The 20,496-nt window shown below is 39.5% G+C and overlaps 1 protein-coding gene across 2 annotated transcripts in view; it reads left to right on the top strand.

Moving 5' to 3' along the window:
- The window catches only part of LOC140117742 (electroneutral sodium bicarbonate exchanger 1), a 113,797-nt gene that overhangs the window by 78,110 nt on the left and 15,191 nt on the right, over positions 1–20,496 (top strand). For both annotated transcript variants that reach the window (XM_072134761.1, XM_072134762.1), the window contains 12 exons: positions 1,362–1,519; positions 4,870–4,957; positions 5,366–5,512; positions 7,180–7,280; positions 10,835–11,009; positions 11,493–11,626; positions 13,220–13,465; positions 15,157–15,262; positions 16,637–16,798; positions 17,363–17,476; positions 18,877–19,038; positions 20,183–20,434. In XM_072134761.1, coding sequence (XP_071990862.1) covers positions 1,362–1,519; positions 4,870–4,957; positions 5,366–5,512; positions 7,180–7,280; positions 10,835–11,009; positions 11,493–11,626; positions 13,220–13,465; positions 15,157–15,262; positions 16,637–16,798; positions 17,363–17,476; positions 18,877–19,038; positions 20,183–20,434 — 1,845 coding nt within the window. The remainder of the gene's footprint in view (positions 1–1,361; positions 1,520–4,869; positions 4,958–5,365; positions 5,513–7,179; positions 7,281–10,834; positions 11,010–11,492; positions 11,627–13,219; positions 13,466–15,156; positions 15,263–16,636; positions 16,799–17,362; positions 17,477–18,876; positions 19,039–20,182; positions 20,435–20,496) is intronic.

Raw genomic sequence — 20,496 nt, 5'->3', positions numbered from 1 at the left:
ATCAGCCCATACCTGACCTCCCACCCATGCACCAAAATGCTGAGGCATCGCAGGTACCTGACCGCGACTGCTTCCTCAGGGAGAGTGGGGACCCAGGGCTGTCACCGTGGCAGAGCAGGTAGTAATACACTCCCTGTTCTGCCACATGCACAGCACTGCAACACTCCTCGTGCCGGCAGCACAATTACAGTGGTTCTGGGCACCTTTATGCAGGACCAGAACCATCACCGGAGAGATCAGAGGAAAGGGGGGGGGGACTGTTTTTTTTTTCTTAAAACCTCCACTGTCATAAAAAGATGATTATGGAATGGGATAGGGCATAAAGAGAGGGGGCATTGGTAAAGGGGGCATATGGAGAGGGGGCACTATAAATGGAGACATAATTGAGGGAGCATTATAAAAGTGGACATGGATAGAGGACATAATGGAGGAAGCAATATAAAGGGGACATAAGGAGAGAGGTCTTTATAAATGTAGGCATAATGAGAGCTGGCATTATAAATGGGGGGAAGGAAGGAAGACATAACGAGAGGTGGTATTAGGTATTTCTCATCTGGTCCCTGGAAAATTAACTGCCCATCCCTAATTTAGGGGGAGATTTAACACTGTGTTTGGATCATTTTCTTGCGACTGTTTTTTTTTTTTTGCGACTGATTCACCGCTCTTGGCTTTCTTTGGTGTTTGTTCGGACATTTGAGCACTCAACCTCACCGCTAATGATTTGTCACATTAATCACTAGGTTGCAAAACTCTTTTTCTGTCTATTTTGCATGAAATCGATGACTATTTTGGAAAAAGTCACAATTCATACAATGGATATGCAACTTTTTAGGCACAGAAATATGCTCATTTTGCTGCAAAGACAGGTATACTATAAATTGGATTTAAAAAAAGGACACTAGCCAAGTGCAAAAAAAGATCTCAACAAACTGAAATTAGTGATAAATTCCCCCTTCAGTCCTTAGATACATACAAGGAAGGTTCTTTATGCTTTCAAAAGCTTTCTAGAGTGATGTAGATCTACAAGGCCACAAGTAAACTTCAGAAGTCCTATGCGTAAAGTGAATCTATGGAATTATATCATATTTTATGTATGTTTTAGATTTACACATTCTAGGGGGAGAAAACTATCAAAAAGTTGGAGACTGCAAAGTTTTTGTTGCATTTCTTTGGTTTCACTTTCGTCTACTTTCAGTTGTTCCCCTAGTTGTAGAGGTTGTTAAAGTGTCTAAACACTTGTAAAATATGGAACAAGTCATGGTTTGTATTTAAGTACACATTATGACAACTCTAGCACATTTTTCTTAATTACAATTAATTACAAAATCACTGATCTCATGTTAATGTTATACATTTTTAAGGTGGATCTTCATTTCATGAAAAAAATACCTACAGGAGCAGAAGCCTCCAATGTATTAGTGGGAGAACTGGATTTCCTAGAACGACCAATTGTAGCCTTTGTCCGTCTGTCCCCAGCGGTTCTTCTTACTGGACTGACGGAAGTCCCTATACCCACAAGGTGATCCAATCTGTTTGTTAATATCAACAAATATCCTGTCACACTCTAACCAGGGTAGTTGTGTGTTTTTTGGATTATCCAGTAATGTTTGGAAAGTGCTCTTTTACTATTACTAATGTGACAGTGTATACTGTCATCCCAGAGGATTATCTTATGTTGCTGTATTTTAGAGTGACACTTTTCTCATCTGAAAATAAGTAGAAAGTGACAACTTTCTGTCACTTTGTAGTATTTAAGTAATCACAGCACCGTTCCCAACCCAAACACTTTCTCTTCTATTGGCACAATAAAAAGATGATTTTGATTTTTAGTATTCCATTATTAATGAGAATTAATGCCATGCCATGAAAATTAACCCACTAAACCCATTAAAGACTTAGCATTACCTTATTCCTAAATAGTTCCTTTCCATGGCTGCAATGTTAAAAAAATCAGTTTGTAAACTTATGTGCAACTCACCTGATTCCAATGAGTATGTTGACACTAATTGAGTCAAACAAGGCCCTACATATTCAGTGTCTACTGCATTGCCCTGCCTCCTTGTTCCTGATTGACAGGTCTCACTAGGACATGCTGCTTTATGGGACATTGAGAAAGAGCTCTGTTACATCATTGGGCACTTAAAGACATGTGACCAGGGTGATGTCATCTAAGGTCCTGTTACATCTGCAATGTCTAGCCCATGTATGTTCCTGACCTCCATGTGCTATACCTCCCCATCCTCCATGGAGGCATGCTGTGATTTCATGTGGATATATACATGGGGAAGACATTGCAAATGTAACATGACCTTAGATGACATCACCCTGGTCACATGACTTTAAGTGCCCAATAATATAACCGTGCTCTCTATCTTAATGTTCCACAAAGCAGCCTGCCCTAGTAAGACCTGTCAATCAGGAACCAAGGAGGCAGGGCAATGCAGTAAACACTGAATATGCAGGGCCTCATTGGACTGTCAGGGGAACCTGTCACTAGCTGTATTTGTGAAAAAAAAACTAATGGCAATAGATCATTGTATAATGTGTGGATGTTGGGTCCAGTTCTTTTTTCTCTCCCCATGTTATATTTGTGAAAATGTGGCAGGTTTCCTTTAAGGAATTCATAGATGTTAAGAGGCTTCATTATTGTATTTTCTGAACCATTTTTGTGTATCTATCTATCTGTTGTTCCTATCTATCTGTTGTTCCTATCTATCTATCTATCTATCTATCTATCTATCTATCTATCTATCTATCTTTCCCATGTATCGCCTATCTATTCCTATTGTGCTCCCATTTTATCCATCTCATGTATTTCAGTCTATTTTATAGCAGGTTCCCAGTGAAGGTCGATTTTTTTATTTCTCTGTTAATTGCCTGTGTTTTGTGCCAGCTCCTGACTGATCTCTTTTATTTTGTTAGTTTTCCGTCAGGCTATCACTGCTGAGATCTAATTCCACTTCCATTGCATTCTTCCAGCCAAACCTTCTCATTACCTCATACCGAGCTGCCAAATTACCCTCTTATTTATGACACAATTCTGTACATATTGAGGTTGGAAGATAGACACCCATTAATTACCTTTATATTTTGCCAAATTTCGGTTCTAGTTTTAAAGGGGAGAATTTGAATTTGGGGATAGCCAATGTACTTATACGTCTTATTTTAAGATGACACAAGCTAAATGTGTGAACCGTAGAGTTACTGAATATGAGAGCTGCTGATAATTATTCCATACATTTATCACTTCATATGGTTGAGCTCAGTACATTACACGGCATATTGTCACACAATGTCATTTCCCATAGTACGGTAAGTCTAGTTTAATAATTAAATCTGTAAATCCTGGCCTTCTCATGACTGGAACTAACTACTTCATAGCCATTTAGTAATCCTGTACATGCAGTTTTATTTCCCTGACTTGTGATGTTACACAGTTCTCCTTCGGCCTAATAGGCCGCAGTTGAAGCCTGAGAAGCCATTACAAAGGAACAGTGGCCTGCCGCATGGCCAGTCTGGTCCTATAGGATATATACCCACACGTTACAATAGGGAGTACCCTTCCACCCCGGCGTACTGACAGGACACCAGTAATGATAAGGCTTAAATAATATAAAATTACCTCAGCTTTGTCTGTAAGGCTCTATGATACAATATATATACACTCACCGGCCACTTTATTAGGTACACCATGCTAGTAACGGGTTGGACCCCCTTTTGCCTTCAGAACTGCCTCAATTCTTCATGGCATAGATTCAAGAAGGTGCTGGAAGCATTCCTCAGAGATTTTGGTCCATATTGACATTTTTAGGCATTAGGTTGGGGTGATTGAGTCATATGTGTCTTGAAAAGCAGTACCTTGTGTTATTTACCTACCCCGAAAGCCACTCTAAATTCTTTGTAGTGGAATACCCTCTTTTATGTACCTTTATGTACTTAAAGGAAACATGACACATGGAAAATACAGTCTGATATGCGGAAAGCAAGTTGCATATGTGCTGATCAGATGTTTACCTCCTACTGCTCTATAACACTCTGTCTGTAGATAGGACATTATGTCCAATCTGCCCAGCTGCTCCTGGTCGATAACATTCTGCCTCCAGACCACTGTGTATAATCTACTTATTGTCTCCTGGTCTATAACCTGCTGTCTGTAGATAGAAATGCGTTTTCATGGTGATAGTTTCTCTGAAAGGGTGTCTGTCAGTAGTTTTGACGACTCAAAACTTCTTACATCCCTTGTGAAGAATACATAGGGTTTGCAGAGGACTAGGATTACAAGGGTTTTTTATATATTTTTTTTTTGGTCATACAACCAGTATGACAGCACTTGGCTACGTTTTAGATTATTTTTGTGTCCTCTGTCTATTGAAGTCGGCAGTTAGAAGTATGGGTGCTGGAACCTATTGGGACTTATTGGAACTTATCAAGGTCTTGATTTAATGCATAAGGGTTCAGGTTCCCAGCCACTTCTAGTCTCCTATATACAATTGTATAAAGACAGCTAGTCCTAACTTGGCCTTATGCAAATGTATACTTGTTTTTTTCATTTTGAGGTAATAAAACTATACACTACCATCAAACAGTAGTCCATAGCTGCGCCATAAGTAAATGGGGGATGACGTGCAGTAACCCAGCATTGCCACTACACAAAGAATGGAGCTGTGCTTTTACCTGTGATTTCTGTGTTGGTTCTGGCCCTGGAGGCATTTGTGAATAACTGTTTGTTGGGAATGCTAATCCTAAGGCCATCAGAATTTCTAACCTGCAAAATCCCTACAATTCTTTAATAATTCTTGTAAATTACCAGGAGAAAGTTGATGTTTCAAAGGTTAGTCCTTTCCTTCTATTTGATTTTATGCCTTTCAGGTTTTTATTCATCTTACTGGGGCCAGTAGGAAAAGCACAACAATATCATGAGATTGGCCGATCAATGGCTACCATAATGACTGATGAGGTATAGTATGCAGTAGAAGATGAACTGATATATATGTATATTTGGGGATAAGGGATTAGGTATAGTAATATGACTTGTGTTGTATATGTCATATCCTCCCCAGTATGCTATTCCTTTTGGACACATTTATGTAGTCATTTTTAAAGGGTACCTCTCACCAGGGTCAGTCTATGCTCTTTATGTTTCTGGTATGTTCTCTATTCACAATCTATATTTTATACATTATGGGAACTGTAACACATTGTGGAGGCTGCTTAGGAAAGGGCATCATGAATAGCATGAGTCTCGATCTGCAGTTTCTCTATAATTGAGTTGAAAAAGCCACATGTGACCCTGGTGACAGGAATCTGTTAAATGTCAGCCTCCATCCTTACCGGCTGCTATAACAGACTTATAATGCTTTTAAAGATTTTCCATGATGTTGCTTACAAAGCAAAAGACAGAGGAGACTTGCTAGCGGGGATTGACGAATTCTTGGATCAAGTAACGGTTCTCCCACCAGGAGAATGGGACCCATCTATCAGAATCGAGCCACCAAAGAATGTTCCTTCTCAAGTGAGTACCAGATACGATCCGAGAGCCTAAAAATCCACAAATTGTAATACAGAGAAAGTGCCAGCCTATCATTCCTTCATGTGCAGATATATTGTGTAGAGATTTTACTGCTGCTCCTCCCTTCTCCTTCTTTGTAATCTCTGTCTCACTGAGCTTCTCTCTAGCAAGATGGAATTCAGAAGCAATTTTAGAGTATAAAGAAGGGGGAGGTGATTAGAGCACAAGTAAGTGGGCAAGGAAACAGTGTGCCCAGAAAACATACTTTCTTGAATTTGCTTGCACTGTTGATTTATATAAAATTTGATGAAAAGTTAGACCATTTAAGCCAAATTCACATATTCAGTTGGTTTCCATTATACTTCTTTGGAAGTAAATTCTCCATTATTTAACATGAAACTCTAAAATGTGTTTGTTAAAATTATTTTTTTTCGGCTATGTCTAAATTTTTTAAATTTATTTAATGAATTAATGTATTTAAGAAAATGATAAGCTATAATTATATATATATATATATATATATATATATATATATATATATATATATATATATATATATATAAATTATAATATAATAGCAAGAGCTATTATTTTTGTCCGAATGCTGAAAGTATAAGATAGGTGACAAACGGATGATAACGGAAGGCGTTAAAAATCCATTGAAGTCATTAGAAATTTTAATGTAAAGGCTCATTCATATTTGCGTGATCTGTGTCCAGTCACTATTTTAACTGCATCCATTTTTATTTTACTGTCTGTGTCATCTGTTTTTCTTAAAGTGCACAAAAAAAAAAACATATGGGTTTCCAATCACCAATCCCAGTTGGTTGACTAGCCACAAATGACAAAAAATGTACCACAAATAGATGTCATCCAAATCCTGTCCATTTTTGTGCAAATTCATTGACTTCTATGGAGGTCTATGGTCCGCATGTCTGCCATCCACATGTGGTCTGCACATCCATGAAAAACAACAAACATGTGAAAAGAGCCATAGAGCCTGTATTCTATCCGCAAAAAAAATAATAACATACGGAACTCCGTCAGCTCCATAGAGATTAATGGAGCAGAACGGTCATGCCCAGGCGCCTTCTCCATTACTCTTACAGACCAACGAGGGCTCAGAAGGATGCATGTGGGACCCCTCGTTTTCGTGATATGTCTGGGTCTCATCACTGAGACCCCACTGATCAGCAAGGTAGGCCCTATCCTGTGGATAGGGTCTAACTTCTGTTCGTGGGAAAACCCCTTTAAAAGTAAACAGGCCTCACTGCAAATTCTGCATCAGGGATGACCACATAGTGCCATTTGTAATACTGTTGTCTTCGTATAAGGAGGTCATCATTTGATTGACGCTGGTGGCCAAGAAAAGATGAGCCCCTTTAAACTTCATCCATAGTGTTATCTATGTGTCCCCAGCAGAAGAATAAATTGGCACACAATTGTGGAAGAAATCCAATTTATTTGTTTTGATTAGAAACAATGAAGACTTTCTTCTACAAATCTGCAACGTGTAATATATCTGAATTAACCAAAGTTGAGCCGGAGGAGCCCTGTCCATTATGTAATAATTTATAAATGTGCAGACATGTCCCATGGCTGAGCAGTGATGCGTTGTGGAATAATTGCCATAAACTGTGAAAGGTTTTTGTTACATAATCATCCTTCAGGAGAAAAGGAAGATGCCGGGAGTCCCCAATGGAAATGTCTGTCATGTGGATCCTGAACCGGAGCCTGAGCACAGTGGACCTGAACTGCAGCGCACTGGGAGGTCAGTGAATGTAACTTGTAATTATGTGAACTACCAGAGGGCCTTAGTGTAAGAAGGTAACAGGAGATATTGTGTCTGGTGCAATGATGTAAATGTCTATTCATTTTAGCATTTATTGCATTATGGAAATCCATATTTGAATTTACAGTGTATCTCTATGTCACAAGATAGATAAAGTAGCGGATGTCCCCATGACAACTCTTGTGTTCACACTCACACATTTTGTACCGCTTCATGAGCAATAGTGCTCATAAAAGGGATATGTCTCTACATTATTCATTTAGACTGTGTAGAGACATGTCATATTGACAATGCGGTACCACCTAGTCTTTAAAGGAACACTCCAGTCAAATTTATTGAATAACACATGGTGCAGGGCCTGAAGGGAGGAGCAAGACTCATTTTCATTGTATTCCTAGAACTTTGCTAGAACCTGGAGTCAGCTCTCACTGAAGTGTTACTTTATTTAACCAATTCCAGGAGGAATGTCACTAAGCCAAGTTATTAGAAAAGGTGTTCATAAAATTATTTAATTGGTAAATTTTGCTTTGATACGGCCCCTCGTCCATTTTTTTTGTACCAATGACCTATCCACAGCATCTGATTGTGGGGGTCTGACACCTCATCGGGGGTCGGAGACAGATGCAGAACTGAATAGGAGTTGAAGCTCTTTGGTACTCCTGCTATATGCTGGTCAAATCTTTTGGCACTAAAAGATTGTTGGAACGACTGATTATTCCTGAGTTCATGTATGGGACACCCACCAGTCAGATACTGATGACCTGTGGTAGGTTAGCATTATTACAACTGGATATGGGCCAGAAAACCCCTTTGATGTTTCATTTTATAAAACTTTTGATATACACACATCACTAGGCCATGATCACTAGGGTCCCAACATTTAGACCATCTATGATCAGACACCTATGCTCTATACGCATCGGTAATCTACCGCTGACATCCCCTTGTAACACGCTTGTGTGTTAACCCTTTAAATGCTGCGCGACCGCGGCATTTCAATGGCTCCAGGGGGATTCTCTGTACAATCGCCACCCCCCCCTTCCCCGGGGGGTCCGGTCGGAGCTATGGCAACCCTGGCGTCTGAGCTAAGACCCCAGGGCTGTGCATAGTAAAAGCCTGTAAGGTCCTGTCTGTTACAAGACCCTACAGGCAGTGTGTCATGCTAGCATGATAGTGCTAGGTATTATAATCGACAAGCAATTGAAGAATTGCTTGTTCATGTCCCATAGTGGGAAAAAAAAAATGTTTTTAAATAAAATAAACTAATTATAAAAATAAATAAATAAACTAGAACATTAATACAAATGCCCCAAAAGCACCATTACAATTATATAACAATTACATATCACCATACAAACCACGTGTCCATAATGACCCATACAATTTAAAAAACCACTATTAAACCCACACAATGAACAGCTTAAAAATGTTAATAAAACCCACCGAAATTTTTATTTTGACCTATAAATATATATAATGTGTTACTTAGGCTATATGGTCAACACCAAAACAAAAAGTAAAAATTTCAATGACAGAATTATTGTTTTTTTTCTACAATCCCCCCACAAAAAAGTTAATACATTTTCTGCAATAGGACATAGCCACCCCAAAATAGTATCACTGAAAAATTTATCTCATACCACAAAAAGTTAGCCCTCACATGGCAACATTAACAGAAAAATAAATGTTTTATAGCTCAGAAAAGTGCGTCCATAAACCAACTAAAAAAAAAATATCACTCCTTTTGAAAATAGAGTGATATTTAGGCGGTTTCTAAAATTATATATTTTAAAATTTTATTAAGAACAATAATGATCCACAAAAAAGTCATTTCTAAAATCTCCTTGAAAATACCAAAAACCGATGTTCGATTTGTAAGTCGCGCATCAGCAAAATAAAATACCCAGATATTTTAAATATTATGAAAACATAAAGCATAACATATTATAAATGTTAGTTTTATCACCTAAATTAGTTACTATCTGTCTAAAAACTAGATAATTTTGTATTTTGAAAATACCATATTTTTCGAAAATTTTTATTTTTTTATAAATAAACACGAAACTTATCAGCCAAAATTTACAACCAAAATAAAGTGCAACGTGGGACAAAAAAAAAAAAATCTCCAAATTGGTTTTAAAACTTAAAGTGTTCAAAATTTATAAACACAAAAAGCGTCAGATTACAAAAAAATGGGACTGAGCCGTAAGCTATAAACTGTCTCCGTCCTGAATCAGGCACCTATTTGCTCGATGATCACAGTACTGGGATCAGATCTGGACTTCTGTCTCCATTCTCAGTGTTGATTCTGGTGAATTAGGAAGCTGTAATTAGCTGATACTCCCAAATGTTGGACCCCTTACCAATCCAATATTGATGGCCTTTCCAATGGACTGGCCATTATTATCATGAAGCTGAAAAACTTTATTAATACATAAAGGAACACCCTGCATGTTGCATTTCCCACCCCTAAACAGTATCACTTTTCTGAGAAGTTCTTAGAACTTAAAGGGGTTGTCCACGTCATAAGATAATTATTAGTGTATATGTAATGAAAAGTTATGCAATTTTCTAATATATTTTCTCTATCAATTCCTCTCTTTTTTTTTAGATCTCTGCTTGATGTCATTAAACTGAAAGCTTCATTGTCCACTTCATCTGAGTAAAATGGTCCATGGCCATGTGATCTCGTATTGGAAGATCAAGAACTGCAGACACATACTTCAGCGTAGCTTGCAAAAATTCAGACCAAAAAGTCTTTTAGAGAACAATAATTCATCCCACACAATCAATTTTAGGCAGAAACATCATCTCTAAAGGACTTTTATGATGGTATGTTATACTTTGACTACAGAAGAATTTATGCAGGCTACACTGAAGTATAAGAGCGATTCAAAAAAGTTTGTCGTAGCACATCCAGATAAACACGATCCTTTATTTCTCATTCATTAAAAAGCAAGTACAGAAACCTACACATTTCGGCTATATTCTGAGCCTTACCTATCTATCCGATTTATACAGCCTCCAGCAAGGCTATGTGAGACGTTTTTTTTCTCTTATATGTTTCCATTCACACTGCAGTATGAAGTCTGCAGTTCTTGGTCTTCTAATAAGAGATGCACCTGTGTGGCATCACACGACAATGGATCACTGTGAAGCTTCATGTTGAGTGTTGGCGGCAGAGATGTAGAAAACTGTGAGGAATTGATACACAAAGTATATGGAAAAAAAAGTGTATAACTGTTCATTACACAAACAGTATAAATTATTTGCTTAAAGTGGACAAGCCCTTTAAACTTTCAGGACATTTCAAATCTAGAACCACCTAAATATGTGTATAGAAATATTGCCTATGTCCAATGCTTAGGCCACATGGTGCATCAGAATGGAGACTATTGTGCATGTTGTCGGTCTCTATAACAGGAGGGCTCTTCTTGAATGACATACTCTGGAGAGTGTAAAGCTGATGCCTCCACAGCTATGTTTGCCCCTGTTATCTGCCTTGCAGTGATGTGCCCTCTCTGTTATTACAGGATATTTGGCGGTCTGGTGGTAGACATAAAAAGGAAAGCTCCTTGGTACTGGAGTGACTACAGGAACGCGCTGAGCTTGCAGTGTGTGGCTTCTTTCCTCTTCTTATACTGTGCTTGTATGTCTCCGGTCATCACATTTGGGGGTTTGCTTGGAGAAGCTACAGAAGGTCGAATAGTAAGGAAATTATGTTTGCCTAATTCTGACATCCATCCCCACCTAGCTTCTTGCTGATTTCCTATCTGCATAGGAAATCTTTTGATCAGATGTTTAATAGCCATCATTTCCCCCTAATCAGGATAATCCCAATCTCTGGCTTTACATAAGCACTGCACATATCTGCTATTAGCCGTTTAATGACCAATTAATGGCTTTGCCCAGCGCCTTGATGTCAATATTTTTAATGTACAGATAAGTAGAGATCCCCAATTACGCTACTCCGACACTGTTCTGTCACCATCTTAATTCACCAGGGTGGGCAAATCACTTAAAGTAATAAATGTTGTACAGTAATTCGATCTTCCCATCTTCTATGAAAGGGCTAGTCACATGGAGACTGCTTTTATTAAGGCCGCCTGTTGTTGGCTTAATAAGATTTGCATTGATGTGTTGTCTTCTATGAGCTGCTCACTGAATAAACTACTGCTTGTGCCCCTACAGAGTGCAATAGAATCCCTGTTTGGTGCTTCTATGACAGGAATCGCTTATTCGTTATTTGCTGGACAGCCGCTCACCATTTTGGGAAGTACCGGACCCGTGTTGGTGTTCGAGAAGATTCTTTTTAAGTTTTGCAAGTAAGATTTAACCTTTCAGAAAAATGTGTAAATGTATCATGTTGTCTTCAAGTGACCCATACTTGGTCATCCATGATTGCTTTTCTACCTGCGTAATGGATCATGCTTTGTGCAGCGCTGCGTAATCTGTAGGCACTATATAAATATAGAATTATTATTATTAGTAAGTGAAACACATAAGAACTTAAATGCAAAGAATAAAGGGTCCATATAACAATGCAGCATGCACCACCAGGTGCTATATTTTACAGCATCTTTCCCTCTGATGTATTAATCTCTTCTAGGCCTCTTCTAATGTACAGGGCACAGAGATGATATAGAGCGAAATGTCACAATTATCTCCCCATTGTTCATCAGGAAACACTGTTTGTATAGTGGGGTGGAATTTTATTTTTCCCCCATTTAACCTAGTCACAACATCCACTAGTTTTTCTCTTCTAAATGGCAAATCTATTTCCATGATTGTTCCTACACTTTTATAGAATATGTGCAATTTCCTTTGTATTTGACTGCATGTTTTATTCATGTTGTGAGTAAAACGTAATGACGCCTTTGATTAATAAATGTGTTTTCTTACTGAGATGCAAAAATCAGATTTTTCCTTCCTGACTTCCTTCAAATTTTGTCTTCAAAAATTAGCAACTAACTATCGGGATTAATTAGGGATTTTTTAAGGAAATCTACAATGGGGAATCTACTTTCTGAGAAATTCCCCATGGTAGATTCCCTGTCCGGGCAGCAGCTGTATCCCTTTTTTCTCTAATCCAGGGATGCGCCTGCTGCCGAAATAAGATTTAATGCTGGAATATGCAAATTAATTTCTAAGGCTACTGGGAGCATGGAGTAGCTTAAGACAGCTTGCTCCATGCTACTAGTAGCCACTGCTGACCCTCCTCTATCCACTCGGGCCTGTTTCTGGGCATCATTTGAGCTCTGCGCAAACACAGTAGCTCTCTGCCAGCAAACTCAGAGCTCCCCAGAAGCGGGCGTGTCGCCGGCTGTGAGCTACTGCGCTTGTTAATTTCCCATTCTTACAGTGTCCCTTACAGCCCCAATGCATAATGGGAGAATCAACAGTTATGGGAGGGGTACTGTGACCACCCTGCTAGGCCTCAGCCCCAGGCCACTCTAATCCTGGGCTATGGCTTCCCCCAAAAAAGGCACATTGCCATGGTGCGACTCCTCTTCACCCATGTAACTCTTAATAGGTCATTTGAATACAGTGTTCAAAGAGCTAAATCTTCTAAAATATAGAAAGACATTACTGTGATCCTTTCCAATATATCAAGGTGGGGAAAGTTTGTGGACATAAATCTTCCTTCTCTATAATAGAATAATCAATTGTTCAGTATTTGAAGAGATCACAGCAAAGTCTAGAACCATCCAAAAAATAATCATCATAAAACAATGTCTTTGAAGCTGAAGCCGCCTTTGAATTGAATAGAAAGCCCCGGCACATTCAGTGCCGCTGTCTCCCAGCATTGTGCTACCTGAGTCATAGAGCATGTTTGTCTTTCATTATTACTCTTGCCCTGCATGCAAGCGCTGCCTGCCTCTATCCATTATATTAACTGTTGTCTGTCTCTTCTCTAGAGAATATGACCTGTCATATCTGTCACTGAGGGCGTGCATTGGGCTGTGGACAGCTTTCCTCTGCATTGTTCTGGTTGCCACTGATGCCAGCTCTTTGGTTTGTTACATTACCCGTTTCACAGAAGAAGCATTTGCCTCTCTGATTTGTATTATTTTTATCTATGAAGCCATAGAGAAGCTGATACACTTGGGAGAGACATATCCCGTGCACATGCACAGCCAACTGGACAAGCTGACCCTTTATTAGTAAGTGTTCTCCCTTCTCGGCAAAGAATGGATGGTATTTTGTGAGTAGAGAGATGGCAGCGAGGGATAAGCTATAGACAATATTTAGAAGGAGCAGAAGTCCTTCCATGTCATCAAATCCATTTGTGAGCAAGGACAACAACAAAGAATGTACAAATATATTCTTCAAAGGTGTTGTACCAGGTTTGCAAAATATCCTCTATCAAAGACCACTGAACGTGAGGGTCCGACTGCTTATAACACCAGGAATCTGAAGGACATTGGTCCCGTTCGCACTAATCGATGGATCATCTGACCATACAAGCGTCTTTTCGCTGCATTCGTTGTGCATAGCGCTCTCTTATCTCCAGCACTCTCATTTACTCCTAGCCAAACTATGTCCTCTGACATTTACGGATCCTTATAGAAGATAAAATGCAAACCTGGTACAGTCCAAGGCGGTGTCACTTCTCTTGTCCTGATAACAGACATGTTATGGTGACAGGTTACCTTTAAATCTAATGACCATAATAAAGTCCTGCCTTTATGCAGCTACCTTTAGAGGGCGCTAACACCCTCAGAATCCCAAGTCTATAGTATGTTTAGCGCACTGTATGTGCACACTTGTCCTTACACATGAACACGTGGCATTTTTTGGATACCTTATATATAAAAATATTATATATGTTACCATGCGTTTGGCGAGTTTGGAAGCATTTTCACTAATGCTGGAAGTATAAGTAGCTGTGTTAGCATTGGGACACCGCACCGTAATTCAGCAATGGAGAAATACACTTTCAAATTAGCCAAATACATGGTAACATATAAAAACGTGTGCGTTTATGGGATGTGTGTAAAAATGCATTAAAAAAAAGCCTTGTGTGAAAGGATCCTAAGAGTGATGCCAGATGGCGTTTTTAGTCTGTTTTGAAACATGCGTTTTCAGTCCGTTTAAAAAACGGTTTGCATCCATTTTTGACCGCTCACCCCCTGCTCCTCTCATCGGCGCCGATGTATGCCTGCCGTACTACGAGCATACATCGTGTGAATGTAGCCTTAGCATGGGGAGAGGAGGAGGAAGTGAGCGCAGCTCTCCATAGGAAGATATGGCTCACAGCGCCGTACTACGTCCTATCTTTTTCCGGGGTACGGAGCAGTACGGTGCTGCACGTATGCTGCACCGTACCGCTCTCGTAGGGTGCCGTGTGCCCATTGTCGTCTATGGGGGACGTATATCGGCCGTATATACGTCCCCCATACGTCAGTGTGAATGTAGCCTAAGTCTTTACATTTTCTTAGATTTTTTTTAAGTTGATATATTTTAAGAAGTGCAGATTTAAAGGTTAGTTCATGCCTATGTTATGAAGTGTTTGTTAGGGGTACACAACACTATTTCCAGGGGACATTATTGAGCTTTTCTCTTCACATAATTTTATATATACAAACTGATCTCCTCTGCACGAAGCCGTGCTTGTGGAGACCTGCACAGGGAGTGATATCCATATTACATGCTGCTGTCTACACCTTTGTGCAGGTGACGTATAGGAAAACCAGTTTACCTTCCTCTATGTATACACAATGAAGGAATATGAAGAAATAACATGTAAACTGGCTAAACTGAATGTTTGAGTTACTCGTTTCTTAGAACTGATAATTATTACATTATTTCTTTTTAAAGATGTACAATTGTCCTCCATATTTATTTTGTTTAGCTGTAAATGTGCTGCTCCAGAGGCGCCTTCCAACAATACCTTACTGTTCTGGAGAGAAAATAACATCAGCCTTTCTGAAGATGAGTGGGCCAACCTCACAGTCAGTGTAAGTATAGGAAATAGTGGGACTTTCAGGTCACCTACATTGTAACTCGCCTGCCAGAGAGTATCAGTGTACAATATAAAGTAACTAGTCGGTATTTCTTTAGCTGTATTCACATGGATCAGTTATCTGTACATGGTACCAACAATTATGAGGGGCACCGTTGTAAAGGGCATGTCTTAATGTTGACATGTGGGTGCCAGTTATAAAGAGACATATTAAAAATTCTCTTTAAATAAAGAAATGCATTTAGGGGAGATTTATCAGAAATGTCTGAGGTAAAACTGTTCTAGTTGCTGATGGAAACCAATCAGAGCTCAGGTTTAGTTTTATAAACAGCTGTTTAAAAATGAAAGCTGAGCTCTGATTGGTTTCCATCAGCAACTAGAACAGTTCTTCCCTCAGACACTTCTGTTAATCTCCCCCATTGTATGTACTGGCCTGAGTCCACTAGAGAAAGAAACTCGATTTGCAGAATTTGCTTCATTCAAATTTTCCTATATTTGCATCTCTCTTTTACATCCCCACGTCAAACTGGAATCTTTGTAAGATAAAGGTGGTGGTTTACAGGCATGTATTTCCATAAGGCTGCGAGTAAACACAGCATTAAAATAGTGTTAACATAATGTTAACATGATTTAAATGCATTGTGTTTTGCAAATGTTATTGGCAATGTAATGAGGCAAATCTCTTCTCTTCAGCTATTGTATTGCCTTTTAAAACTAAATGTAAACGCAACCTCATGGAGGAAATGAATTGTGTCTATACTATGGGCAAAACTCTTGTTTTTCTGGCAACATGTTTTCCTACTGATCACAAGAACACAGACAGTCACACATAGTCAACCAATGGCCTATTGGGACTGCCCTCATCTAATAGGCGCAGCTATGATATACCAATGTGCATGTTTCATATCAATAAAGGTAATGGAGAAAAGCACCAAATCCATCCCTAAATGTCACTCTCTAAATCCCCAAAATAATGGACACATTGGGGCACATTTACTTACCAGTCCCGAAAATTTCCAAAATCCGACTAAAAGGGGGGGGGGGGGTTCTGCCGACCCTTCGTAAATAAGCCCCATTGTTAGTTTCCCTATCTCACCTATACACTTAGATGTTAACGGAAATGAGAACTTTATCTTATATTTATCTGTGAATGTTACCGGCTCTGATGATAACTTTTAGCAAACAGAAGAAAGATTTCGGACATGCACTAATGTCCAATGTGAGGTCACCATGAAAGTCATCTTTTCTACCCGTATCTTCAAAAATTTTGGTGACATGGTGACATCTCCACCCCCTCAGTCTAAAGTCCATTCTCTAAGTAACAAATGGCTAATCTATGTGAGCTCTTTCATGTATTTTGTTTTTTCAGAATTGTAAAATGTTGCATGGAGAGTTTGTGGGACCTGCCTGCGGACACCACGGGCCGTACACTCCTGATGTCCTCTTCTGGTCCTGTATCCTGTTTTTCACCACATTTGCACTGTCCAGCACATTGAAAACATTTAAAACGAGTCGCTATTTTCCTACCAAGGTACGTTATGCAGAAATCTGGTGCTATTACACCATATTACATGAGAAATAGAGAAAAATATGGTAAACTCTCAGCTGTCTTGTGCTCCTTTTTGGTTCCTGTGACCGCTCTACAATCTCCGTGGCTTTTAGCCTTGTCAGACGGGAAGTAATAGTAATGACTTCATATATATTGTACATGTGAAGTTTGGGCTAATACCTGACCATTATTCAGGCCAAGGATTAGCTTATATGGCGCCATTAGAACCATGACAATAAGAGTAAAAAAAACCCTGTAGTTTGTGATATCATTTTATCCTAAAAATACAGGCAGGACAAAACTGAACCCGTGTAATAGCTGTATATGTTGTTTATATAATATTCTGCATCTTAATACCGTAACTCTCCTCAAGGCCAGCAGCCCACAACTATGGGCACTACATGAATCATGGAATGTGCACCTGTGATACCTCTCACCTAAACTCAAAAGTCTGAATCATATAGGACTTTTTTCCATCACAAACTTCCTCTACTACATCTGCATCTGGAAAATCATTCTAATTATAATGTCCATTTTTGCACTCAGGTGCGGTCAATGATCAGTGACTTTGCAGTATTCCTCACAATCCTGACCATGGTGATTGTGGATTATTTAATTGGAGTGCCCTCACCAAAGCTTCAAGTCCCCAATGAATTTAAGGTAAGATAAATAATAAAATGGTTGTCTAGATTCAATACCATAAAATAAATGTTTTTGTTGACCTTGATGTTGATGGTGAACATTATTAAAAAAATTTTTAGCAAGGGAATGCTGAGAAGTATTCCTTTGGCATGTTGGAGGAACAGAAGAAAAAATATTATTCTGTTGCATTAAAAGGGAACCTGTAATCTTTCACCATGAGAATGCAGTTTTGTGTTCTGGCAGCATATTATAAAGCAGGCGTGGCTGAGCAGATTGTACAGAGTGTCCTGCAGGCAGCATGTTACAGAGGAGGAGGAGCCAAGTGGATTGTATAATGTCCTATCTGCAGGCAACATGTTATAGAGGAGGAGGAGCCAAGTGGATTGTATAATGTCCTATCTGCAGACAGCATGTTATAGAGCAGGATGAGCTGAGCAGGTTGCACATAGGGGCAGATTTACTTACCCGGTCCATTCGCGATCCAGCGGTGCGTTCTCTGCGGTGGATTCGGGTCCGGCCGGGATTCATTAAGGCAGTTCCTCCGACGTCCACCAGGTGGCGCTGCTGTGCTGAAGTTCCCCGGAACGCACTGAAGTACACCGAGCCGGGCTGAGTGAAGGTAAGTGCAAGCTCCGCGACACATTTTCTTTTTTTTCAAAGCGTGGTTTTTCCGAATCTGTCGGGTTTCCATTCGGCCACGCCCCCCGCTTTCCATTGCGTGCATGCCAGCGCCGATGTGCCACAATCCGATCGCGTGCGCCAAAATCCCAGGGGAAATCGGAAATATTCGGGTAACACGTCGGGAAACCGCGAATCGGGCCCTTAGTAAATGACCCCCATAGTGTCCTAGGACTGCATTTTCATGGTAACAGGGCTTCCAGGACTGTATTGGTAATATCCTTTTTTGCTGCAGATATTTTATTTTTTCGGATGTTGCTCTCATTAGTATATTTTGGGCTATATGATAAATGATGCATTGCGTTTACAATAAAGTATCTAGAGGCGCTGTACTATATAAAGTAAATACAGGCAGTCTCCGTGTTACATAAAAGATAGGTTCAGCTAATTGTAACTTCCACTTATGTTTGTTTCTAATGACTAAAGATTTGTTTACACTTCCCTAAAAATACCATATACATTTGCAACATTTAATTCTTTTTTTAGTTGTGTATGACAAAGAACAAGTCATTGGGGGAGATTTATAATGTTGCCTAAGAGTTTTCCCATGGCAACCAATTACAGCTCAGCTTTCATTTTACCAGTGCTCATGAATATTTTAAAGGAGAGCTGTAATCGGTTGCCATTGGCAACTAAGAAACTTCTTAATTATAGACAGCTTGATAAATCTGCACCACTGTTTATATGTGTCTATATAATGTAGATTTATACTTATGTACTTATTTTCTCTTTTATTAAAGCCAACCAGAGATGATCGTGGTTGGTTTGTAAATCCTATTGGACCAAACCCCTGGTGGACAGTGTTCCCTACAGTGATCCCTGCCCTCTTGTGCACCATTTTGATATTTATGGACCAACAGATTACTGCTGTTATTATAAACAGGAAGGAGCATAAACTAAAGGTAAGACATTTTATACTTTGTATTTTAAGAATTATCCCAGGAAAGGTCATAGGTCAATATCAGATTGGTGTCAGAGCTCCTAACTTCTGTACTGCAAATGGATAGATGGGCACAAGCGCTAGTCTAGTATGTTTGAAAAAACAGCACAGAATAAACACAGTTCATCTCTCACCTTGTGTTTGTGAATATGAACAAATTCTAATGATCAACCTGTAGTACATGTTATTCCCTTAGGCCCCATGCACACGACCGTAGACAGCTATGAGGCACAGGCTCTTGTTGCGTTCACCGTTCCGAGCTGTAGCCACATAAAAGATAGAGCCATATCCTCTTTTTCCAGAAAAGACGGTATGGAAAGGCAGAAAATAGTCTGTGAGCCAAAAAATTAAGGAAGAGACGAAACGCTAAAAAGCAGGTCTAAAAGAAGAACTCGGCAGTCTTATAGTGTGACAGATTCATCATCACAATGATGGAACCTGCTACACATTAATGAATTTCCCCCATAATGCCTCCCTCATTTCTCATACTGCCCCACTCATTCAAATTCATATTGTGCCCCCATCAGTTAAAAATTCATATAATGCCAACCCCAATTAATATAGTGTTGCTCTAATTCATGCTTATAGTGCATCCTTCAATTCTTGTGTTTCCCCACTCATTCAGGTACTGCCTACCCCAATGTACAGCTTAACTTCTCTTGGCTTTGACTGGTGCTAGGGTAATGAGGCAGGTAACATGGCTACAACATTGCTCACCTGTGTCCAGGAAGGGGACCTGCAGCACCGCTCTCACATCAGTTGACCGTTATAGCCATTTCAATTGGACTGGAGCGGCCTACTCATGGAGTACTAATTGAGGGCTTTTCTGGATTATTATTCTATTCCCCGGCACCAGAGCAGACCCCCTCTCGCAGGAGCTGTGTGTCCCAACTCCTACCCAGCTTTTCAAGGCACTGACACCTGACCATTAAAAGACTAACTCTTAATGTAGTGTTTATTTCTTTTTTTGTTTTGTGATGCAAGATTAGAACATTTCAGATCAAGTGCAGTTTAACGCCAATGATAATGAAACACTGCTTTACTACTATATCTACAGTAACATTGATGTAATTCTAAACAGATTGATAATAATTTCCACTCCACAGAAAGGATGCGGCTACCACTTGGATCTGCTGATGGTGGGGCTGATGCTGGGCATCTGCTCTATCATGGGATTACCATGGTTTGTTGCTGCTACTGTCCTCTCCATTACCCATGTCAATAGTCTTAAGCTAGAATCTGAATGTTCTGCTCCTGGAGAACAGCCAAAATTTCTTGGTATCAGGGAACAGAGAGTGACCGGCTTGATGATCTTTGTGCTTATGGGTTGCTCCGTCTTTATGACTACTGTGTTGAAGGTATGTGATTGACTGAAATAATGTATCTATGCACTTGGCATTGTATCACTATATGTTGCTTT

The sequence above is a fragment of the Engystomops pustulosus genome, chromosome 2 (assembly GCF_040894005.1).
Source record: "Engystomops pustulosus chromosome 2, aEngPut4.maternal, whole genome shotgun sequence".
In the NCBI taxonomy this organism is placed as follows: Eukaryota; Metazoa; Chordata; class Amphibia; order Anura; family Leptodactylidae; genus Engystomops; species Engystomops pustulosus.
This window is presented reverse-complemented; position numbering and strand designations above follow the sequence as displayed.